General features: G+C 34.6%; 1 protein-coding gene across 2 annotated transcripts; it reads left to right on the top strand.

The window, feature by feature from the left end:
- Nucleotides 1-744: 744 nt before the first annotated feature.
- LOC137820372 (eIF-2-alpha kinase GCN2) lies at nucleotides 745-24,679 on the top strand. 2 transcript variants are annotated; one of them, XM_068624428.1, is made up of 30 exons: nucleotides 745-822; nucleotides 943-1,092; nucleotides 1,197-1,265; nucleotides 1,916-1,975; nucleotides 2,071-2,176; nucleotides 3,244-3,348; nucleotides 3,667-4,056; nucleotides 6,411-6,542; nucleotides 6,628-6,714; nucleotides 6,822-6,908; nucleotides 6,992-7,097; nucleotides 8,354-8,465; nucleotides 9,336-9,390; nucleotides 9,681-9,850; nucleotides 10,758-10,942; nucleotides 12,109-12,257; nucleotides 12,381-12,630; nucleotides 12,990-13,269; nucleotides 13,370-13,463; nucleotides 14,641-14,721; nucleotides 14,935-14,991; nucleotides 15,491-15,622; nucleotides 15,709-15,792; nucleotides 15,936-16,044; nucleotides 16,130-16,266; nucleotides 17,270-17,377; nucleotides 17,828-17,913; nucleotides 18,071-18,173; nucleotides 18,256-18,378; nucleotides 24,226-24,679. In XM_068624428.1, the coding sequence occupies exons 1-30, from the start codon at nucleotides 809-811 to the stop codon at nucleotides 24,334-24,336; spliced, it is 3,732 nt and encodes a 1,243-aa protein (XP_068480529.1). In that variant the 5' UTR covers nucleotides 745-808; the 3' UTR covers nucleotides 24,337-24,679. The 2 variants fall into 2 exon arrangements, with proteins under 2 accessions (XP_068480529.1, XP_068480538.1); XM_068624437.1 differs by lacking the exons at nucleotides 745-822; nucleotides 943-1,092; nucleotides 1,197-1,265; nucleotides 1,916-1,975; nucleotides 2,071-2,176 and having other exon boundaries at nucleotides 3,247-3,348; nucleotides 3,764-4,056.
- Nucleotides 24,680-26,377: the final 1,698 nt, after the last annotated feature.

The following is a 26,377-nucleotide window of genomic DNA, read 5'->3' as shown; positions in this document are numbered from 1 at the left end:
CTTTCTGCAGATACAATCACCGACCGCTTATGAGTCCAGATGATCAAGAGGAGGAAGGAGAAACATGCTTGGAGTAATAGTAACCGACCAAATGTAGAAGCAGTCGTTCTCTAAGCTCCCAACACCCACTAAAAATATATTTTGGATTATACTCTAAAAAAACATATTTTGTATTATACAGCTTTAAAAATATATTTTAAATTATACAATACATAATATATTTATAGATCCAAAAAAAATTCTTAAAAAAATATTTTAAATTATGTAATCTAAAAGTGGATTGAAATCCAAAATGTTTTTTTATTATGTAATTAAGAAATTCAAAATATATTCCTACACTTAAAAATATGTTTCAAATTTTACCATTTCAAACATATTTTGAAATTTCCCGATAAAAAAATAATGAAAGAAATAACGTCATGATTCTGAATTAACAATTAAGAAAGTAATTTAGCTTTTAACAATAAAAGTCAACATTTTAAGTATTACTAATTAAAATTACCTATTTTATTATAAAATTGAAAGAAGCTTATTTATTAGAAATGTACTTTTAAATATATTTGTTTACTCATAAAAAATCATTGTAAATAATGAAATTTGAGTGACTTAATGATTTTTCATCGTGATTTGTACTTTTAAATATATTTTAATTAATAAAAAATGATATAATTGTGCTTTTAGCCCTATTTTATAATTAATTAACCTTTGTTTTGAATTTAATCAACCAATTTCAATACAAGTTTTAAACAAATTCAAAACTATGAGACATGTGAAGTTGAATGAAATGAATCGCAGGTGGTGCAGATGAATGAAGCCACCAAGGTATTTCTCATATCTCACCACTCTCGCTATATAAACCAAATTCTCGCCACCTTTGTCACTATTCGTTCGTTTTCGAAACCCAAAACCCTCTTCTTCAACGTCCTGATTGAAACCAAATAGGATTCAGCTGAGAATGGGGCACAGTTCCAAGAAGAAGAAGCGCGGTGGCGGGAGCGGTCGCCGGAGCAAGGGGAGAACGCAGTCCAAAGAACACGCTTCTCAATTTGGCGCCGAGGATTACGACCAGCTCTCCGAAGAGATGACTGCATTGTAAGCTTCTTCCTTAATTTCAAAAACGCTGAGCAGCGTGTATTTTGAATTCAATGGCAATTGATATGTTTTATTCCTTGACATGTACGTTGTTTCTTGTTTAGATGTGCTATATTCCAAGAAGACTGCAAGATTCTTCCAGGATCGCCTCCTCGTATAGTTATTAAGCTCAGGTATTTCTTATCTTTTATTTTATTTGTTCTCTTCTATAGTAAATCTCATTTATGCATTGACTATGCAAGTCATCCAATAACACTTTTCCTTTTTTATGTTATTTCCCTTGGTTTTTACAACAATAGTACTGATTTGTTCTGTGGACAGATTTGCACTTGTTGCTGTAAATATTGTTATATGTTTATAATTTTTTTTGTAAATATTGTTATATATTTATGTATTTTTTGTTTTCAATGAAAAAAGATAATAGTTTCCGGAATCATATCTATCATGAGTTTTAGTAGTTTGACTGTGTATAAACATTTAACTGTACTGAAACTAAGAAAATTTGAATGAGTTTCTGAAAATGCAATCGTGACATCAACTTTGAGTGATGATATTGACAAGTATTTAGCTACCAAGATAACAATGAATGGTTAAGTCTAGATGAATTATGGGACTAATTTGAAAGTTTCTTAGTATCAGTGACTAGTTTGACAACGTTATACACTTTTTGGGATCGATAATGGTGGTTTACTCAATTAAACCTCGATAGTGCATAGAACAACTGATAATATATATATATATATATATATATATATATATATATATATCAGTGTTGCTAATTATTTCTGTTGTTGTTTGTTGGTTTCTGCATGAAATTGAGCAGGCCTTACTCAAAGGACATGGGTTATGAGGACCTAGATGTTTCTGCTGCTCTTGTTGTCAGGTATGTTTAGTTAGTGACCCTTACCTTTTTGTAAAGGGGATCTTTGTTGCTGATTGCTGCCAACTCAATCACCATTTATTTCTCTTTCTTGCCAGGTGCTTGCCTGGGTATCCTTTCAAGTGCCCCAAGTTGCAGATTATACCGGAGAAAGGGCTATCAGAAGCTGATGCTGATAAGCTTTTGTCTCTCCTCCATGATCAGGTCAAACTGTTGTGCTGTTGTTAACTTTGTGATCATATTTGTGTCAAGGATGAAATTGTGGTTACTCAGGCTTTGATACTTCTGGTGCTTAAGATAACTATAAGCAAATTGAAGCAACCATGTCATGGGGTGCCAAAGTCTATAGTACCGGCACAAGTCACCTAAAGGTGGAATAAATATATATATAAAAAAAATCTTTCAAATATTATTTGTAGAATTTCCAGTGGAAATTGAGTTATGAGTAAGATTGAAGGTGGAGGTTTATGGTATTAGAATGGCAGAATGCAAGATATGGAATTTAGTCCATCATTATTACTACGTGGTTTAATCTTGAATTCTCCATTGTTACTTTTGTTTTTAGTTCATAAAAGTCTCTTTGTTTCTGTTGCTTAAGACTAGGAAAGTAATCAAAAGATAGTTTATACAAGAGAAATTAATATTCTAGTATGTGCATTGAATTTCAATTTAGAAATAGAGATAAAAGGGGAGAGATTCAAGTGATATACAATAAAAGTAATTTAAAATGGTCAAAAGAGGATATTTTTGCTAGTTGTGCTGGTAGTGTGTCGAATGCATTTTCAAAGGAGATAAGAGGGAGAATATTAACAATGACACCCACTCTCTAAATTGTGTATTCTAATTTATGGTATAAGAGTATCTTGTGAAGTGGTTCAGTTAATCTCTTTCAATTGCTTCACTTTTGGCATCTTATTTTTCAGTTTAAGTAGATACATCTTTGTGTCACATTTATGACTCTGACTCTCGTTGATTATGAGTGCATTGACGTAGGGGATTTGCTACTTCTAATATGCAGAGAGCCTGGGAAGCCTTGTCATATTTTTGACCCTTCTCCTCCCTAGTCCCTTGTGTTCTTTTTTTGTTTGTTTTCATGCTTTTGATGAATCTTGTTGCCCCTCTAGTTGTATTTCTCCTTTTCTCTATCACCCACCACTATAGTAAAGCAATAATACATTTTTGATATAGCTGCTGTTCTATCTCTTCATGTCTTTCCCCTCTTCCTTAGCCTCTAGGTTACTAATATTTGACTTTGTTCTTGTCCTTTTCAGGCTACTTTAAATGCTAGGGAAGGACGAGTAATGATCTATAATTTGGTTGAGGCTGCTCAAGAATTTCTTTCTGGTATTGAGCCAATTGCCATATCAAATGATTCTGTGAGTTCACTATTCCAGATTCCCTGTTTAGATATCATAACTATTATTATTCTCTGAAGCTTTTTATTACAATGACAACATTGGTTTTGTTTTAATACAAAAATAAGTTTGATGAAGTCAGTGTTGAACTATTGATGTCCTTTAATTTCAATATTAACCAAGAGCAATTTTTACTTTATTGCTGCTAAATGTTTGATTGGAATTTGTTTTATAAGTTTTAATATTTTAAACTGTGCTTGCTTTTGATGATTTATCTCTAAAAGCAAGTTATTTTGCTGTTTAAATTGATGATAGTATGTTTTTGTCCTCCATCTGTAGAAGCTTCTACACTCAACTATGGAAAGCAATGAAGAATTGTTTACCAAGGATAAGACATCTTTAAGTAAGAAAGGTTCTTTTGTTTATGGTTTTATAGATCTTTTCAGTGGCTATGGAGAAACATGGAGTTGGGGTTTTGGAATGGATGAAACTGCCGGAAAAAGTTCTTCTCTTCCCTCGTCTAAGTTAGATGCCTCAAAACAACTCTTTGAGGCTCGTGATAAGAAATCTAATAGCAAGGAAACACTGTTAGTTATGCAAGAACTTCCTGCCAAATTAGATACTGTCGGGGAAGTTATTGAAGACAGCAAGAATAGTTTATCTTTGACTAGTTCAAGTACATCCTCAGCAGATGATTTTGTAGGGAACGACAATGAAGGTGAGAAAGAGGTAATATATGATTTTCTTCTCGCAAGTTCCATGTTCTGCTTGTTTGATTTAAGTATATTGCTTTCTTTTGTTTCCATGTCTTCTATACTAATGTCTTGACTAGGGCAATAGTTTTAGATGGATTCATTGTTAAACTATAAGAAACAAAGATATGACAACACAAGTGAACTGTTTATATTGAGAAAGCAAAATCCATACAATAAATAAAGAAACTTTGATATCTTCTAGTGATAAAGATATGATACAAGAATAAATAATAAATGTTACAAATAATATATATGATCTGGCTTGATATCTGTAATTATAAATATATGATCTTGGTATCTGTAATCATATATATGATCTTTATATCTGTAATTATAAAGATATGATATTCATTTATGTAATTATATCCCCCTCAAGCTATAACATATTAGTCGTATGTGATCAACTTGCTGCAATTGATTATTGGATCTTTTAAATGACTCGGGGAATATGTTCGTCAACTGTTCACTAGAGTTGATAAATCTAGTAGTTATATCTCTAGACTCCAATTTCTCTTTTATGATATGATAATCTGCTTCAATACATTTAGTTCTTTCATGAAATACAAGATTAGAGGCAATATGTAATGATGTCCCATTATTACTTCTAGTCAGCATAAAAGTACCCAATAATTTGTGTATTCCCCTTATCTTCATAGATAAGGTGTTTGTCAAGAGCATTCTTAATATATCTTAGGATCTGGACAACTGCATCACAATGATCTTGACAAAAAGATTTGAATAGTTGGCTTACTACGCTCACTGCAAAGATTGTATAGATGAGAATGTGGAAATAGTACAAAGTGAAATACCTGATCATTGAGGACAAATAGCAATGTCCGATTAATGAGATAACATGTCGTGAGGATTGCATCCCAAAAAACAATAAGGAACATGAGTTTGAAGAAGGGCCCAAGTGGTTTCAGTAAGATGTCTAATTTTGCTTTCGACAATCCCATTTTGTTGAGAGTATGAGGATATGAAGATTGATAAAGGATACTGTTGAATTCCTTGAACTGTTGGAATTGGTAAGATAGGTATTCCCAAACATTGTCACAACGAAAAGAGCATATGTGTATACCAAATTGTGTTTTAATTTCATTGTAAAATTTTTCAAAGATATAAAATAACTTTTATCGATTTGTCATTAATCAAATCCGAGTACATTAAGAATAGTCATCAATAGAGGAAACAAAATGTTTAAAACCAAAGGGGGTAACAATTTGAGAATGACTCCAATTATAGGAGTGAACTAAGGAGAAAGGAATGTAGCTTGTTTGACACTATTAGAAAAAGACTGAAAAATGTATTTACCTAATTGACACGAGTCACATTACCTAGGGACAAGTGCGTAAGTTAAGAATGTTGCATTGAATAAGGGACATACTAGCAAGATAGGATTAGGAAAGAGTGAGTTAAAGAAAAAGTTAGGGTAGCAACTTCTACATGGTTAAATCTTAGATTAGGTGGTTTGGGCATGTATAGAGAAGACTTGTAGAGGCCATATTATGTAGTACATCAAATGGAGAGTAGTCAGTTGCTAAAACTATCGGCAAATCAATTAGATATCTTTAAAAGAGCTTCTCCACAAAAACTTCTATGATTGAGAAATATGAAGAAAATGAAATTCACTTTTTTGTAAGTTAAAATTAGCTTACATATAAGTTAGAAGTTAAAATTTGGAGAAACTATGCGAGAGAACTTTAAAATAATTTATGCATATTTCATTTTTTTCTTCATATTTTTCTCTTTCAAAAGTCCTTGTAGATAACTCGTCCAAATAAGTCCTAAGAAGAATTTAGAACTCAAATTTGTCCAGAGACATTATTTAGGGGGAAAAGGGTTTGATGTTGTTGTTGGATGTGAGTTTGATGATTGAAATCATTGCACAATAATGAGTTAAAAACAGGAAAAATGGTAATTTTATAACTGGATGAAGTTATTGTATGTCTGCATATGTCATCCTATACTAGGCTTTTATAGACCTATTCATGTTAGTCTCATAAGAAAAGCCTTGTCTTGATGGCCTTTTTCGCCCAGACCCTATCTGAATTGATAGCTTTAGTTTCTTGCAATAGTTCATCAGATAGGTCCAGATTTGTTCTAATTTATTTAATAAAGATAACTCAAGAAGGATATTTATGATGAAATTCCTTGAATTAATGCACTGTGTCTCCTTCCTGTGGGTGGATGGCAATGGTTCATGCTTAATTGAAATTTAGAAATTATGTTATTGTTATATGCTTTTCTTGGTACCATTGTAATTGGCTTGTATCTGTTTGAGACATTTGTTTGTGTCAAATCCTTTATTTTCTATCTTTCAACCTGCAGTATTTTACTGTTGATGAGTATGCAATTGAAGATAATGAAGGTATTAATGAAAGTGAGTCTTCAGAGGCTGTGCCTTCTGACTCATCACCTCATCTTCAGCCATCTCAAACAGTTGAAAAGGATATAATGATGGTAAAGTTCTAATTATTCTTGTCAGCTTCACTTCACATGAGAATTCTGCTCAACATTGATTTGGTTTTCTTCTTTTTTGTATTAGGTTCACATGCTTCGCCTTGTTTGTGCTTCTAAAGGATCATTGGCTGACTGTTTGCCACAAGTGGTATCAGAGTTGTACAATTTAGGGGTACAAAAAATATCACTATTTCACCAAAAATAAAAATTATTATTGCTTTAATTTCTAAATAATGTCTGCTCTGCAGTTATCCTAATCCTTTTTAGTTGTATTCCCAGGTCATTTCTGATTTAGCACGTGATATGGCATCTAAACCACCTTCCATTTTCAACAAAACCTTTGATCGTGTTTTCCAGAAACACCTGGTTGGCAAATCACAGGAACATTTGTTCTTTTTCTCACCACTATATTTATTGTTACTTATTTCATTTGTATATTTATTGTCTAGGCTTCATCCAGAATATCTCAATTTTGGAAGCCTGATCTTGGAGGCTCAAAAACAGTTCCCCACAGTTCTCGATATTTGAATGATTTTGAGGAGCTGCGTTCTCTTGGTAAATGAACTTCATAAATTTTGTATTGAGTTATATTTTATGTATGTATAATTTTGTGATCATTAGATGTATGCCATGCTATGATGGTTAGTTTACTATTGTACTTTTATTTTTTTGTAGATGATTTTGGTTGCGTGTGCTTTATGTTTCTGGAAAATGATAAGAGTGATTGCAATTATAGCGTTGGAGACAATAGTGTTGGAGATCACATTGATTAGAATAAGACTAAGTTATATAATATAAATGGGTGCAAATATCAATTTACAAGATAATTTTGTAATGTTGAGTTAGATTTAAATTCTACTTGCTAAGATGATAACAAAGCCTATTCTAACAAGGCTTTGTTTGGCCTATTGTGTTACTCCCTATCCGGTCACTATTGGACCATTCACAAATATTTAATCCCACACTCAAGATGTTCAGTCCTTGACGTTAGGGAATATGTTTGAGTTCCCACACTGACTACAAATATGACCAAATTATACGTTGAATTAGACTTTTCTTAGAAATTGAAATTTATGATTTTAAAAAGTAGTCAATTTTTTTTAATTGTTATTCCTTTTCTTCGGATGGATGATAGTTTGGGCTGCAAATGAGTGCTTTTGTAACCCCTCCCTCCCCCTTGCCTTGAAACAGAAAATTTCAATTCATTATACTTTAGCTGCTTGTTTGAAATAGTGTTTTTTTCTTTGAAGACTATTGGATGAAGTAGTATGTTCTAGAGTGATTAATTAGGTTTTCTCATTTTGACTTACTTTCATTTCTCGTCCCTCAACTAATACTAATATGTGAGTGTCCTCTAGTTTTTTAAATTCTTACAATCGAATTCTCCAATCAGTTTTTTTTCTATTAAACTGTGAAATGCTTTTTTTTTTCACCAAATAATTAGGGGTTTAGGACACTTTTAGGACAAAAAAATGTAATGAAAAGTTCAAATGCCAGAAATTTGTATATGAAATTAGGATTTTGAAGAGGGGAAACTTTAGAATTATCTTATTTTGGCCCAAATATGATGTCTTGTTTGATGGATTTTCAGCAAAATTTGGAATGATTTAAATGATTCTATTCATAGAGATTTTGAAAAGAAAATGACATTTGATGGATGGACTTAATTCAATAATTAAAATAATTGGACTAAAATTTAACAAAAGAAATAGTGGGGACCAAAATTGCACATTGGTTATAGTGAAGGGCCTAAAAGTGCAATTAAACCTCTATATTTCTGCAGTAAAAGTTTTGCTTGGCCTTTGAAACAGGTCAAGGTGGTTTTGGTCACGTTGTATTGTGCAAAAATAAACTTGATGGAAGGCAATATGCAGTAAAGAAAATTCGCCTTAAGGACAAAAGCATGCCTGACCGAATATTAAGGTAAACCTTAATGAGCTCAGAAGGAGCTAGTTACACCATTGGCAAGACTAATATATGCAGTTTAGAAGAAATTAGTTGTCCTTTATATAAGGCATTTTATAGGTTCTATGAAATATTAAATTTTAAATTTCTTTTTCTCTTTTTCCCTATTAAATATTATGAATATGTGTGTTGTATCAGTAATAACAATAATTCAGTGCATGATTATTACAGTAAATTACATTGTAACCATATTGTATAATCTTATAAAATTGTATGCAATTTAATTACTTTATATCTCCAAATTGTTTTAACAAAGTGGGTTGGATTGTTCATCTGCCCTTTCTAATTCAACTCCTGCATGCTAAAATTTATGATTAATTTTGAGGTTATGGAACAGTTTTTTGAAGCAGTAAGCATATTTGTTGATGAAACTTTATCCTCTTTAGAAGTCCGGGATTGGTTTTTTGCTTTGACTAAAAATACGTGGTATTTATCCTATGGCTATTGGGAAGTCTGATTTCAAAAGAGGATGTTTCTTTCAGTCTCATTAATAATGTTTATTACTGCTTATCCTTTATTCCTTAAATTTTGTCCTCAAAATTATTCAAGGCATGAATAGCTGCATTAACTAGTTTGTCTTGTATCTCTAATTATAGTAAAGGAATCAATATAAGATTTATTTGATGTATAGATCATACAGCTAAAAAATAGGATGTATAACAGTCTAACAGAAGATCCAGGCAGATTCAATTAAATAGAGATTGGAAAAAATAATGTCATTATTTGACTGCTGTCTGTTTTGTCCATTCTTCCATCTTTTTCTTCTGTTTTCCCGAATAGATGTTTTATTTCCATTTCTTACTTGTTTATCTATTGCGAGAAAATCAGGGAAGTAGCTACACTTTCTCGTTTACAGCATCAACATGTTGTTCGGTATTATCAGGTAGAGCTTTCTTATTTTGTGACCATTTTGCTTATTATTTCCTAAACTCATCCTTTGTGTATGCTTCAAGTCCAGTGCTCCTCCCCCCACCCATCCTTTTGTTTCTGTATTAACTTTATAATTTGTTATGTTGACCATTTCGATATAGTAATTTGTTGTGGATGCTGCTTTAATTATATTCCAAGAGACAGTTTCTGGTAGAGTCAACGAGTAGAGATACACATATAATATAAGCTTTCCTTTATCTATTTCCACAATATCTTGTGCTTATATAACCATACAATTTCCAGGCATGGTTTGAAACTGGAGTTTCTGATTCTTATGGTGATTCTGCTTGGGGTTCAAAGACTACTGTGAGCTCTTCTTTCAGCTTTATGGCTGCAACTTCCAATGATATCTTTGGGCATGAAAATCAGCTTGAATCAACTTACCTTTATATACAAATGGAATACTGTCCCAGGTAAGATTTTCACGGACCATACTTCCTTCTATGAAAAATAAGCTTGTCAAAAACCCATCCTTTGTGTATGCTTCTAGTCCAGTGTTCAACCCCTCCTCAAGTTATGGTAAGGAAAGATGGTTTAGAAGCATAGAATTACTCTCCTTTGTGCAACAATCTAGGATTTTAAGTCAAGTGATCCTTTGATTAATGTGACCTAGTTGGCTAATATGATCTAACGAACAACCTTTCAGTTTGTGTCTGATTAGAGTCTTGGGAGTTATATTTGCAAATATCATAATTTCAAAAATAGAGATTTTATTCATATTGAATGATACACCAATAGTGGAGTGTGAGCTATATGCATGAAAACCTAATGCAGAAAAGGAAAAAAAAATATAAATAAATGAATTAAAGGTTAAATCCCATGATTTGAGGAATGTTCTATCGGACAAAGGAATAAAATGAAATGGTCCTACTTTGTCTTTCAAGGGATATAGTCTGTATCTGCTGTAAAAGTTTCCTAAAATATCTGATTGACTAGCATGGTTGGTTTTCTAGTGCAAATAATAATGAGTAAAATCAAGTCTCCAGACAATCTTACTGTCACATACTCTGGCCATTGCCTGGAGTGCTATTAACTCTACAATGTGTTTTATCTCCCTTGATAATTTAAACTACACCAAATTCTGTCTTTTTTCTCTATCAAATCGGTTCTGTAATTATTCATTTTTGGTATGGAAATTATGAGCAGCAAACAAATAGGAAGGAATGGGAGTAGATAGGAGAGACAATATGTACTTTCCAAATTCGTTGGATACTGTATTACACACAAACACAAACTCACAAGCCCGCTCATTATCGTTATATTCACTAATCACTACATTTTATTCCTTTTCTTTTGTGGGTGGGTTTCTCGGATTTGAAGGACTCTTCGCCAGGTGTTTGAATCATATAATCATTTTGACAAAGAACTGGCTTGGCATTTGTTTCGTCAAATAGTGGAAGGCTTGGCACACATACATGGACAAGGAATAATTCACCGTGACTTAACACCAAATAACATATTCTTTGATGCTCGCAATGATATTAAAATTGGTGATTTTGGTCTTGGTAAGATGCTGATTACATTACATGTTTATTTTCCTTCTCTCAGTGTATTTTTCCAACATGTACTCTATCTTGCTTACTGTAACAATGGATAACTTCAATGTGTGTGAATGGTGCTTATGAATTTATCAGAATTTTGTATAGGCCGAGAAATGTGGTGATTAGTATGAATTCTGGTTTTAGTTTGCATGCACAAAGTTTGTTTATCAAAGTTGCATTTCTATTTTTGTGTTTAGGATCAATAGTAAATACCTGCACATGTATGCAATTTTTCCCAGGATAATTATTCCACCTGTTTACACCGCAGTGGCGTACCTTTCTTAGGGTAGAAATAGGCTACGCAAGACACACTTTGGTTGGTATGTCTGACCTAACCTACATGAAAGTCTAGTCTGACTTGGTAGTCTATTTAAATTTTGTTATAGAACCTTGAAAAGGCCAATGGGTTTATTGTCTTATTGACCTACATAAGTTTACTAATAATTACAAATTTCTTATATTATTATATATACATTGTGTATATATTTTATGCATAATAATGTATATATAATATACCATAATAAATGCTTATTTTAAAATTATTTTGTAGTAAGGTCCTTATACAAAATATAAAGTTATCTATATATATATTTTTTTATAAAAGGCTACATGTTATGCATCACCATGAATATTGGAATCTCAGCTAGGCTGACATCCCAAAATTGACCAGTCATCTGCCTAATCTCTATATCATCTTACAAGTTTGATTTTTTAAGTGAGTCAACATGCTTAATAATTAAGAAAGGTAAATAAATAAATAATTTTATATATTATAACAATTTTAATATAGTAACGATATTATTAAATATTTGCTTAAATGGGTCAATCTATATATTAGATATAAAGACTTTCTGAATGGTGTAAGATCTCACAATTTTAAACCATTTTTTTTTTATAAAAGCTTAGGCCTACCTTCCTAAAATAACCTGGCCTGGATCTATATAAGCCAAGCCACAGGCCTTGTCGGATAACCTAACCTATTTCCACCCCTCTTAGTATGGTTTCCCTACTTTTTAACGGAAAAATCATATAGAATGATTCCCTGTCATAGTGTAAGCTTTTTACTCTGGTAGGGAATGACGGTCTCTTTTGGACGCAACCTCAATTTTTCTACTTCCCTCCTTTTCCAGCCAAGTTCTTGAAGTTAGAGCAGCTGGATCAAGATCTGGGCCACCCTGCTGATGCAACTGGAGTTTCCATTGATGGCACTGGACAAGTGGGGACATATTTCTATACAGCTCCTGAAATTGAGCAAGGATGGCCCAAGATTGATGAAAAGGTGCATAGCATTCAACATTATTTTATTCTAATAAGTTGGTTGATACCTGTTCACATCTATGCATCCTTATAATCTTTTGATTTATGCCAAATGATGTAATTCTTGAGTTTATTTGGGTTATAGGCTGATATGTACAGCTTAGGAGTGGTTTTCTTTGAGCTTTGGCACCCATTTGGGACAGCAATGGAGAGACATGTTGTTTTATCTGATTTGAAACAGAAAGGGGAAGTTCCACCAATTTGGGTTGCTGAGTTTCCAGAACAGGAATCCTTACTGAGGCAGTTAATGTCTCTGGCTCCTTCTGATCGCCCTTCTGCCACAGAACTTCTGCAAAATGCATTCCCGCAGCGAATGGAGTCTGAATTATTAGATGGCAAGTGATTATGACCTTTTTTGTGCATTCTGATACTGTGCATTCTCATAAAGAACCTACACAGTGCATTGTTATCAATCAAAGCTAATTCATTTCCTTATCCTATTAGGTGAGGTTAGCTATGTATATAATACAACTTTTTGTTATAGCTTATTTATTCTTAAAATCTGAAACATATTGAGTGCCTAGGAGTACAAATATAGAATCAATCTGTTGATCTTGGTAACAGCAGTTAATAATGCAAGTTAAAATTAGACTATTGGTACAGACTGTTGACATCTGTGAGTTACATGTCACTTGGGACATTTTTTAAAAGTTTCTTGCATTATTCTGAACAACTTTTAGTTCTCTATGTTCAGATATCCTGAGAACAATGCAGAAATCAGAAGATACAAGCATATATGATAAAGTTTTAAGTGCTATCTTTGACGAAGAAATGCTAAGCACAAAACACATTCGTCAGGTTGGTAGATTGGGGTCAGTTGGAGACAGCAGTTCACCCATTCAGTACACAGAATTTGAAACAGAGGTTCGGGATTATGTTGTAGATACAAACAGGGAAATTTTCAGACAGCATTGTGCAAAGCACCTAGAAATATCAACAGTGAGATTATTGGAAGATTGTCCACAGTTTAATAGGTCAATATCTTTTTAATTTCTTTTCTACCTTATGACAATTGTTTATAGACGTGACAGCCTAGATATAAGATTTCTGTTTTTTTCATTTTTTGTTGAGTAGAAATGCAGTTAAACTTCTGACACATGGAGGAGACATGCTTGAACTTTGCCACGAGTTGCGTTTTCCTTTTGTGAACTGGATTATATCTAACCAGGTACTGAATGTTTTAGCTTAATTTTATTTCTTTCCTTTTTCTTTTAACTATATTTCATTGTGTTTAAATTTGGCAATTGCATATAAGATGGTCACTTTGGGACATTTTTTAAAAGTTTCTTACATTAAAGGCAGCAGTTTTTTGGTTGTGTTGTAATGTTAGATTTGTGGATATAAACTTTCACTTGTGTGGAGTTATTTGACTATTTTTCTAATAAGCTTTAATGGATGGAAAATAATGTGCTATGTAATATTAGATTTATGCGTACACCGTGCTTTAAGCTAAAAAATAAGCTATTTGGGAAACAAATATTAAGATTCACTTTGAAATTCTTTTGCATCATGAAATTGTTTAATGAACTAAAATAGTTGGTGAGATGGCATTATTGGATTGATGTGGTAATGTATAATAATGATCATAGAACTATACTTGGTCTTCTATAAAATGTGCCTTTGTGCTTGTAAGTGCTAATAGTTGTGATGTGGTTGGTCTTTAAAATTGTGTTTTGTAATCTGAAAAATAGAAAATGATCTTTCTTTCAAATCTCATGGACTTTAATGTTCTAAGTACACTCAAATATGGTGGGATTTGTTAGAATTTGATTTGACTTTGAACTGATAGACTATTTTAACCTTGTTGACTTTTAAATTTCATCTCAGTCAAATCTAATAACTAAACCATAAACCATAAATCATAAACCCCAAACCATAAACCATAAACCCTTTGCAATGAGATGTTAAGGGTAAACAATTAAAGTAATAAAATTACATAAAATCAGTTCTATGGTATTGACGAGTTCCAAAACTAAGATTCAGTAATCCAATTTATCATCATAATAAGTTCCAAACACGAGATTGAATTTCCAAATCAAATAAAAAAAAATCAAACCAAGCACAGCACAGCCTAATGATGTTCAAGCAAAGATCTAAATTGAAAATGTCAAAACAAGAATTTTATAGAAATAATTTTTTGACTTCTCTGTAGTGTTGCTCGTAACATCTTTGCCCCACGCAACAGAATTATAAAATGAAGAGGATGAAGAAATTTTAATATTTGAACTAAATCAGAAATAAATAAAATGTCCTCGACAGTTTTTGCATTGCTTCTCTATTATTTTAGCTGGATTTCTGCAAGGCATAAGGATTGAATGTGAAACACAAATTTACATGATGTGTAGAAATCTTCATTCAAACGATATGAGATATCATGTGTCTTTAGAAGAGCAGTTGGACATTCACCACCAAATCGCTACCTTCAGGTACTATTCTACATTTTATTTCTGATGAGTTTTTCTTTGATTTTCTTTTCTTTTATCAAAACAATCTGAGGGAACACTACAAATGAGAACTGATAATTCAACCTGGTTGGGTTTTCTCATGTATTCTATGGTGGTTTGTGATGTTTTTCATGGAACTTTCCCGCAAGTTTTGTTGCCTGTTCCAATCATTTAATATGAAATAATTGCCCTCAGGGAGATTTTGACATTATTGGTGGCACCTCGGCATTGACAGAAGCAGAGGTCATAAAGGTGCAATTTTCTACTGCATATTGTTAGATTTATATTTTGTTCTAGTTTTATTTTCATTTTCATTAAGTCCTGCAAGTTGTTATAAGTAGTTATCTATGATAGCATTTTGATGCTCAGTAGTTACCTATACAACCTGGTTTTTCAGTTGAAGCTTAAGTCCTAGATTTCATTCCATGGTTAATAAATTTGTCCTTTTTTATACTGTTATTGAAATAAAACTTCAGATATGACTATATTGCTTGAAATATTAGTTCTCAGCCATATGAATTTATGTTATACTCACTGCACAATTGGATCCCCATGTTTCAGGGAATAGATAATGTGTATATACATGACTTAGGAAACGGAAATAGAAGACTTTAAATCTCTAAAGACAGAATCTTCACTGCCCGACATATAATTTATTCATTCTGAGCTGAAATCTCTCAGACTTGTTTTGTATGATGCTGACCATTCTGTGGTATACTAAACTTTAGCTTGTTTACTAATTGTGTTACAGGTCACAAGGGACGTAGTCACCTGTTTTTTTCATGCAGATTTATGTGACATTCATCTCAACCATGGTGACCTTCTGGATGCAATTTGGTCATGGATTGGAGTCAAGGTAGAACACAGACTCAAAGTAGCAGAGGTATGTTGTCTTAGTAATGCAACCATATAGCCTCTGGATTATAAAGTTTATGAGTATCTAGTATAACCATCTTTAATTTTCTGAAGCTTCTTTCAATGATGGGTTCTTTGCGCCCACAATCCTCAGAAAGGAAATCAAAATGGGTTGTGATAAGGCGGCAGCTTTTGCAGGTAAGAAAATTTGTAAAGAAATCTTAAATTTTTGGCTACAATTAATATTGTTGAGGTTGTTGTAGTTTTATTTTGTTAATTATAATGTTAAGAAAACAGTTCTCAAATAAAATTATTCAGTTGCATTTTTAATACTTTTCCAGGAACTGAATTTAGCAGAGGCTATGGTAAATAGGTTACAGACTGTAGGTTTAAGGTTTTGTGGATCTGCAGATCATGCACTCCCTCGATTAAGAGGAGCTCTTCCATCTGGTAGTATTCTTATAGTCAGATTGTAATATACAATACATATGAGAGAAGAAAGTTCATGCTTACTGGCAATGGTAAACTGCTGCAGATAAACGTACACTCAAGGCACTTGATGAGTTGTCTGAGCTTGTCAGTCTCCTGAGGATTTGGAGGATTGACAAAAATATATATATAGATGCATTAATGCCACCAACTGAAAGTTATCATAGAGATTTGTTTTTTCAGGTACCATAATTTTTTCATATCGTTTTTTTAAAATTATTAATCCTTTGTTATATTGTATCAACACCATGATTGCATTTTGTAGCAAACACTTCTCAATCCTTACTTATGATTTTGTCTTTTCTAAATATGAACTGTTGGATTGGACTGGAGAGTTGGAGTTGGAGAAACGGTGTCTGTATATGAATTGCTTGTATCCCTCAATATGTCGTACCTTCTTAGGCATTACACAGTGATTGAAGATAGAGTAATACAAAGGAAATATTAATATCTAGCATTCTAGTGCAGTCAAATCCTACAACCTTTTTTACGTTGCCTGTATCTATCTGACACTCTTCCAAGCTATTATTTTCTGCCTAGTTTTGGAATTTGGCTTAAATTTGGAAAGTGATGGTTTTTAAAAGCTTCACTCCAATTGTGTGAAAGAACTCTTCTATAAAACAATTGTAAATGAAAATCATTGATTTGATACTGAACGGACTTATCTTGATTCAAGTTCCCACATAATGAACTATTAAAATTATGTAAAGGGATAATAATTTCATGTTGTTGTGCGCTTATGTCATTTTGTACACAATAGTCTGCTTGGGTTATACTGGTAAATAAATGAAATAGTTGTGATAAAGGATAATTAATCATAAACACTGACATCAAAAGTTGGTATGGAACTAAACTTGCCGAGAAATAATATCAGTCTAAGCCTCTGATTATACTGCTTCATAGGAAAGAAGAATGTACTTGAATCCATCAATCTACGAGCCAGCTTTTTTATCCACCTTTGTTTATGTCCTCACTTGGTTTTCACTAGTGTTTTCAACATCTAGCATTCCATGTGAAAAAGATTATCAAGATATCTGTTATATATTTTTATGACATACTTTTTCCATAAATTGTGCATTTTTAAAATATTTTTATTGCTTGATGGTTCTTTGGAATTGCATCTCAAGGATCAAAAAGGCTAGAATATGTGTTAGTGATTCTGATGAAGTTGAACTTGTCTTGGAAGGTATACTTAAGGAAGGAGAACGGTCCTGGATCTCTCTCTGAAGGTGCCTTGCTGGCTGTTGGTGGTCGATATGACTACTTGCTTCATCAGCTGTGGAGAAGTGACTGTGTACGTTATGCATACACTTTTTTTTTCTGATTGACTGCGATGGCTTGTACATTCTATCCTATTTTTCTTTCTGTATTTCTCTGACTGTTAAACATTTTAGAATGTGCAATAATCATGTATGCCTATGCATTAACAATTATAGAATTCAATTGCATTTTGCTTGACTCACAAATTGTGTTATTTATAAACTTGTCATGCTTAAACTCAATTGGTCTGAATTTGAAAAGGTAATAACAAGACGTGTTCAGGTTTGCCCCTCATGCTCCAGATATATGTATTGATGTTAACCTTTACCCAGACTTAATGATGTCAATTATCTGTTATAGATCATGTCTCATGTTTCACTTGCATGTGCTTCAGTTTTGACAGTGTTTGCTTCTTACAATCCTAGACAACTTAAAGCTTCTTTTCACTGAATTTTATATTGTTTCTTGTCTTCTCTGTATCTAGAAAGGAAATCCTCCCACTGGAGTGGGGACTAGTCTTGCACTGGAGACAATAATTCAGAATTGTCCTGTAGATATCAAGCCCAATAGGTCAGTGTCCTTCAACTTATACTTTCCTAGGTCTTGTTATTTTAAAATTTAATAAAATCCTTGACACTTGGGTTATTGTCTTTTCAGTTACATTTTTAATTAACACATGCAGACCATAGATAAAGCTTGATTTGTTGGTTTTCCTCAACTGTTTCAGAAACGAAGTCAGCACCAATATTCTTGTCTGTTCTAGAGGTGGAGGTGGTCTCCTGGTGGAGCGCATGGAGCTAGTTGCGGAATTATGGGAGGAGAACCTTAAGGTTGGAATATCCAGTCAATTATAATCTGCTTAATTGATTTTTTTGTGAATTGCTTCTGTTCACTCATCTTTCATATCATCAGGCTGAATTCGTTCCTACCCCTGATCCAAGTCTTACAGAGCAGTATGAGTATGCTAATGAACATGGTATCAAATGCCTTGTCATCATTGCAGATACAGATTTTTCCTTGACAGATTCTGTTAAGGTAATGTTCTCTGCAATTCAATTCTCCAAGGGTGGTTATATAGTGATTTTTTTTCATTTTATGGATTGTTGCATCAAAATAATTCTGTTGCATGATTTCCTACTTCATGTAAAACCTCATGGACTTTGTGGGTGCATTGTAGTTATGCAAACTGAACTAGGTCATTGTTCTAGCTATAGATACAAATAATTCTGTAAGGAAGAAGTTAAAAGAATCAAGTATGACGAAAACCACTTTCAGAATCAGTGATGAGAACAAATATGGACGTTAGTAGGCTGGTAGACAGGCCGATGAAATGGTTGTACCATCAGATAACTACAGAAGATTCTGAGAGTGAAGGACATAGATTAAATCTTTTTCACGGGAAATAGAATACTTTCTGTTCCCTCTCTCATGTGAAATACCAGTTATATATGCAAAAAATCCTTGGGAGCGTGGTAATTTTAACCCCTCTTGATCCATATAACTAATGGGACAGGTTCCTGTTAGGACAGAAAATAAGAATAAGGAAATGACAGGGAAGGTGTATCATAGGAGAAATAATAGGAACCGTGAAGGGAGCGGTTAGTTGTTGGTTGGGTATGGTTGGTCTTTAAATAAAGACCAACAGGTTTTGGGAAGGTGAGTTTTTTGAGTATTAGATTTTGTCAAAAGGAATAGTCCTGTGAGAAAGGGAGGTTGTTCCCTTTGAAGGCTTGTCTTCCTGTAACAGTGAACCACAATAAACAGAGGAATTTTCAGAATTCTATCTCTATCTTTGTGTGTCTTGTTTTCCATTTACGGGGTACCTAACAAGTGGTCTGACCTGCCGGATCCAAGGAGAGTTTGGGCGAGAAAAAAATTAGAGGATGGAACACATGACGAGTGCGTTGGAAAAATTGACCAGCGATCAAGGAAGAATGATGATGGAATTAAGGAATGACATTAATGGGTTGAAGGACACCATCATAGACATCAAGGAAATGTTGCGGAACCTCAAGAAGGGGGACAAATTATCTGACGGAGGAGAAAGTTCAGTAAATGGGGAAGAAAGAAGGGACGAGCGGGTGAAACAAAGTAGCAAATCGGAGGGGGAGGAGGAAGGAGAATGGAGACCATGGTCTAGGAGAATAGAACTTCCGATGTTTGAGGGAGTGGACCCGATGGGATGGCTGGCTAGGGCCGAGAAGTTCTTTGAAGTACAAAATGTTTCAGCATGGGAAAAATTACAGTTAGCGTTCATCAGCGTGGAGGGTAGCGCTAGTTCTTGGTTCGTTTTCTGGAGAAAGAATTCCAAGAACCAATCTTGGGAGGAGTTTTCTTTAGCTCTGTTTTGCATATTTGGGGGAAAAGAACGGAGCTCCGTTTTCGAGAAATTGGCCAAGCTCATACAGAATGGGAGAGTGGAGGATTACATCCAAGAATTTGAAGGATTGGTATCTCAAGCCCCACAAACAGGAGAGGAATAGCTGCTGGGCTATTTTTTTGCGGGGCTACAACCTAGGATTCAAAATCAAATCCGACCCCATGATCCGAAAGAAGTGATGAGAGCGATGGAGATTTCTCTTGATGTCGATCGGGAATACTGAGTCGCACCGACGTGACGAGGGGGAGCGGTGGATCGAGTGCAACGAGCATGGCTAGTAATGCCAGGAAGGAGACGACCATGGCTAACAGGGAGGCTCGGCCGGGGGAGAGCACCAGGAACCGTGGGTCGAGGACGCTTCCGTACCCCGAGTACATTAGAAGGAGGAAAGAGGGCAGGTGCTTCCACTGTGGCGGGGCGTATAGCCCGGGGCACCGTTGTCCAGAGAAAAATCTGAGGGTGATCATTTGTGCGGAAGAGGAGGGGGATCTGGATGAAGAGAATTGTCATGATGAGAAGGAAGAGAGGGGAAACCCAGAAATGGACCTGTCCATTTTCTCGGTCGGGGGTTTAACACAGCCACACACCATGAAATTACAAGGCACCGTGGAGGGAAGAACCGCACTGGTGTTAATTGACAGTGGGGCCAGTCACAATTTTATTTCAACAGAGTTAGTAAGTCAATTGAGTTTAAATATTGAAGCAACACTAACTTATACGGTGAGGCTAGGGGATGGCTACAAAAAAACTGCAAGCTGATGTTGCCCGGAGGTGGAAGTATAGCTGGGAACCTATGGAATCAAGGAGAAATTTTTCGTATTTGAGCTAGGAGGGGTGGACATGATTTTGGGAGTGGCATGGTTGGCGACTCTGGGGAAGTGAAAATTAATTGGAAGACTTTGACCATGAGTTTCTGCAGGGGAGGAAAGCAAGTGCACATCCGGGGAGAGCCCAAATTAGCTCGAATGTTGGTGATTCCAAAAGCTCTAAAAAAAGAGAAAGAAATTGAAGCGGTGTCCCTTGTGTGGGGAATAGAAAATGCTGAAGTTTCAGTCTTAGATCAGTCCAGAATTAACCAGGATTTTGCTGATTTAACAGGGTCACAAGCAGCAAAGTTGGAGAACGTCCTAAAGGAGTATGAAGGGGTTTTTGAAGAACCCAAACAGCTACCACCCAACAGAGAAATTGACCATAAGATTCCGATCAAAGCTGGAACGGATCCTATCAATGTAAGACCGTATAGATATCCCTATGTGCTGAAAACAGAGATAGAAAAACAGGTAGAGGAAATGATGAAGAGCGGAATAATTAGACCCAGTAACAACCCCTATTCTAGTCCGGTGATACTCATGAAGAAGAAGGATGGTAGCTGGAGGTTTTGTGTGGATTACAGGGCTCTAAATAAGGCAACTATTCCAGATAAATTCCCTATTTCGGTGATAGAAGAACTGCTAGACGAACTATGTGGGGCGCAGTATTTTTCTAAGGTGGACCTCAGGGCAGGATATCACCAAATTCGCATGCACGAATCGGATATACAGAAGACCGCTTTTCGCACCCACCATGGACACTATGAGTCACTGGTGATGCCATTTGGGTTGACAAACGCGCTTGCCACCTTCCAGTGCACCATGAACGGCATTCTATAGGCTTATTTGAGGAGGTTTGTTTTGGTTTTCTTTGATGATATTCTGGTCTACAGCAAAACTTGGGAGGAACACCTGGCCCATTTGAAGCAGGTTTTAGAAACCCTGCAGCGCCACCAGTTTTATGCCAACCACAAGAAGTGCGATTTTGGCCAGCGGGAGATACAATATTTGGATCACGTCATATCAGGTCAAGGGGTTCAAATGGATCCCCATAAGATTTCGGCTATATTGCAATGGCCAATACCTAAGTCCTTGAAGGCCCTAAGAGGATTTTTGGGTCTCACGGGGTACTATAGGAGATTCGTTTATAACTATGGAAAATGGCCAGGCCTTTGACACAATTATTAAAAAAGGGAAGTTTTGTGTGGACAGCAGCTGAAGATGCCAGATTTCAGTCAAGCTTTCTGTATTGAATGTGATGCGTCGGGGACAAGACTTGGAACAGTGCTATCTCAGAACAAACAACCTATTGCTTTCTTCAGTAAGGCCTTAGCCGAGACTTCACTCACCAAATCTGTATATGAAAAGGAGTTAATGGCCTTAGTGTTGGCTATTCAACACTAGAGACCGTATCTGATAGGACGGCGGTTCACAGTTTATACTGACCAGAAGAGTCTGAGATACCTTTTGGAACAACGAATAACCACCCAGAACCAACAGAATTGGTTAGCAAAGTTGATGGGGTACGACTTTGATATTGTGTACAAACCGGGAGCGGCCAATAGGGTAGCAGACGCGTTGTCTCGAAGACTGGAGGAAGAGGAAGACAGAGTTAAGGAGATCAATATCTTGTCCAAACCTTATTGGAGGGACATCGACTTAGTGGACGAAGAAAACGTGCAAGATCCTACCCTAAAGAAGATCATGGAGGACTTGAAGAGCGACCCGGAGTCACATGGGAATTATACCCTGGAAAATGGTGTTGTTGGCGTCTTCCAGTTGGATACCCAAGTTACTACACAAATACCATACGACTCCGTTGGGTGGACATTCAGGAGTTTTCCGCACCTACAGAAGGATAGGTCAGTCATTATACTGGATGAACATGAAGAAAAGCGTCACGGACTACATCCACGCCTGTGCAGTGTGCCAACAGAGCAAATATCAGGCGTGTTCACCACAAGGACTGCTACAACCTCTACCTATTCCAAAAACGGTGTGGGAGGAGATAAGTATGGATTTCATCGTCAGGCCTCCTAAATCATGCAGGAAGGACGCAGTTCTGGTGGTAGTGGATCGCCTTAGCAAGTATGGTCATTTCATCGCCCTTAAACACCCATATTCTGCGGGATCTATTGCAGAGGTTTTTGTTAAGGAGATAGTGAGATTACATGGCACTCCCACATCCATAGTCAGTGATCGGGATTCAACGTTTCTAAGTCTGTTTTGGAAAGAATTGTTTAAGTTGCAAGGAACGACGTTGAAGATGAGCACGGCCTATCACCCCGAAACTGACGGTCAAACGGAAGTGGTGAATAGAACGTTGGAAACATACCTACGTTGTTTTAGTTCGGAACAACCTAATGTATGGACGACTTTACTCCCGTGGGTGGAATACTGGTATAATACCAGCTTTCATGGAGCGACGAAGTGTACACCGTTTGAAGTAGTGTATGGTCGTCCCCCACCATCCTTGGCACGCTTTATTCCCGAAGAGAGGATGGTAGAGGCAGTGGAACATGATTTAATGAACCGGGATGAGGCTCTCTCACAGGTCAAATTTCACCTAGAAAGGGCGCAGGATTTGATGTCCAAATACGCCAACCGCCATAGGAGACCTTCCCCGATTAAAGTAGGTGATATGGTTTACTTAAAAATCAGGCCCCATAGGCAACTGTCAATGCCAAACAGATTACATCCAAAGCTGGCAGCCAAGTATTATGGGCCGTTTCAAGTGGAGGCTGCCGTAGGGAAGGTGGCGTTTCGCCTACAACTGCCAGAAACAGCTCGAATACATCCGGTCTTCCATGTATTGCAACTGAATTTAGCAATAGGGACACAAGAAGTTCAACCCGAGCTTCCTAGAGAGTTGCAAGGCCCGGCAGAGAAATTGCATCCAACAGAAATATTGGATAGATGAGAATTGTTCACCCAAGGAGCATATATTCCACAGCTATTGATAAAATGGAATAAAGGAGAGAGGGACACAGCTACGTGGGAGGACGTGACAACAATCAAAGAACAATTTTCTGAATTCAACCTTGAGGACAAGGTTGCTGTGTCAGAGGGGAGTAATGTTAGGACAGAAAATAAGAATAAGGAAATGACAGGGAAGGTGTATCATAGGAGAAATAATAGGAACCGTTAAGGTTTTGGTTAGTTGTTGGTTGGGTATGGTTGGTCTTTAAATAAAGACCAACAGGTTTTGGGAAGGGGAGTTTTTCCGAGTATTAGATTTTGTTAATAGGAATAGTCCTGTGAGAAAGGGAGGTTGTTCCCTTTGAAGGGTTGTTCCCTTTGAAGGCTTGTCTTCCTGTAATAGTGAACCACAATAAACAGAGGAATTTTCAGAATTTTATCTCTATCTTTGTGTGTCTTGTTTTCCATTTTACCTAACAGTTCCACATCCATTTTTTATGGGTCAATCCTTGGATGATCTCTACTGTCCACAGGCTATTCTATTATGCTCCATATCCAAAATTAATCATTGTTCAAGTGATTGAGTTGTGGTGTTTATCCCGAATCTCTGTTATCATGTAAACTTATCAATGCTCGTAGCAGTTATCTAATACTTTCATTAATGAACAGATAATATTATTATTTTCAAAGAAGCAAATGGCCTACATTTCATCATGTTTCTGGTCCCAAGACAATGTTATGTGCAGTGCTAACTAATTTACTTATGGCCTCCAGGTTCGACACCTTGAAATTAAGAGGGAGAAAAGTGTGGAGAGAAAAAGCCTAGTTAAGTTTCTATCAGATGCCATGGCAACACAATTTAGAAATCCCTCCATTTGGATTTGATCGGATGTTAATAGAAGCTCAACTGCTTGCCTTCAACATCAATGGAAGGAGTTGTTTCATACTGAATATTTTCAGCAACTGTACATTATTGAGAGGAACCAGTTATCTACGTGGATGCCTTCCATTTTTCACTTTTCAGAATGTAGAAGAACTGTAGAAGAGAATTCGTGTATATCAGTTTTGCAGCTGTTACCCTCTCTCCCCTCGTGCATAGTTCTGACTTGTGATGATGTAAATATGTACATAGTATACGAGTAGTTGTAATTCCTTTTGTGCTTAAAAAACCCTGTGAAAAGTAGCTATTGATGACCCATTGAAAAAAAATATATTTATTTTTACGTTACATGAATATTTTGACCTTTGTTTTGATGAAATGAAACAGAAGAATAGTCAGAATACTTAGAAACGATTATATTTTTTTTCTTTTGTTCAATTTCAACATAGTATTTTAGAAGCTTAACTAAAGTTGTATTCTGTATCCATATTTCACTTCTTAGGCCATTGTGTCCAGCATTTTCATATTTTATTTACGCACCATTCATTACACTGCAATAACGAAAGTGACATTTTAGAAGTTCAGTTTTCTGAAAAATGCAATAAATTTTTTTGGAACAAGGACACCGAGTAAAAAATTTGGATTAATCATTTTAAAACATTCTATAATAATTTTTTAATCATGGAATAACATTTTGGAAGGAATTTAATTATATTCTTGAATTGTCTTATAAATTGACGCTTGAAATTGGGAAGCAGAGTGAGATAGGAATGAAATTTGAGGGCTGTCTTGAACCAAATTGAATCAAATTGGGACTATTTTGATTTCTTTAAAAATATGGGAATCAAATTGAATAAAGTAAAAAAAAAATTGGATCTAAAAGGTATTTATACCTTCATACTTTTACTGAATTATTTTTTTATAGCAAAAATAATTACCTTTATTTATACAATCAATACACGTTTAGTTTCACTATCTCACATTTTTTTTTATATATATATTTATACCTTTTTGTTTAATTTTATGTATACACAAGAAAATTAACATTGATAGTAGTTGAAAATAAGTAATTTGCCACAAAGGGTCACGGTTGAATAAAAATAATATTAATATTGATTAAGTGTACAAAACCCATCCTAAATCGTAGAAAGAGGGAGATAAAATTGAATACAGATATATTACTGGTGGGATATGATCGTTTTTTTTTATAGAAATTGAAGAATAAAATATTTATGATATTATTAAAAATATTAAAAGATAAAATAGAAAAATAATTGTGTGCAGCAACATATAGATAAAAAAAAATCAATATCCCTTTAAAACCAATAGATTGAAAAATATAATTAAGTTTAAATACACTATAAATACAAACAAATTACACTCATACTAGTATTGTATATTTGATCTCACCTAAAGTAACAATGTGTATTATTTTCTAAAGTTTTAAATTTTAAAACAAAAAATCACACATACTTTTAGAGAGAAAAATTCAAAAGTTTAATACAACTACTAAATTTAAAAAATACAGTTTTCATTCCCATTTTTGAAATTTATGTTAGATAACATGTTAACTGAGTATTTTATACTATCAAAATTCATATTTAGAGAGTTTTAAACAATTAATAATAGTAGTTAAGAACAAAATTCATTGTTTGAAAAATGGATAATAAGTGAAAAAAAATACAAAGGTGATTATACTTGGAATAGTTTTGAAAAATAAATGTGTAAACTAATTAAAATAATTCTCTTCATTAATTGTTATAGATAATTATCATAATTATTAAAGTAGTTTTTCTAAACCAAATAATATTTTTTCTTCAATAATTTAATAAATCTGACAAAATTGATAAATATTTTCTATTCAATTCATACCAACCTAATTTACGTATTTTTCTTAATTGACCAAAAGAATACACTAATTTAATTTGCAATACTAGATAAGAATATTATAAATAGTCAAGGGACATAATTTGGTGAATATAAGATTTGACACATGAAGTAAATTGGCATTATCATCATCACATACCTTTTACAATTCAATTTATA

This window comes from Phaseolus vulgaris, chromosome 11, assembly GCF_000499845.2.
Source record: "Phaseolus vulgaris cultivar G19833 chromosome 11, P. vulgaris v2.0, whole genome shotgun sequence".
Classification (NCBI taxonomy): domain Eukaryota; kingdom Viridiplantae; phylum Streptophyta; class Magnoliopsida; order Fabales; family Fabaceae; genus Phaseolus; species Phaseolus vulgaris.
This window is presented reverse-complemented; position numbering and strand designations above follow the sequence as displayed.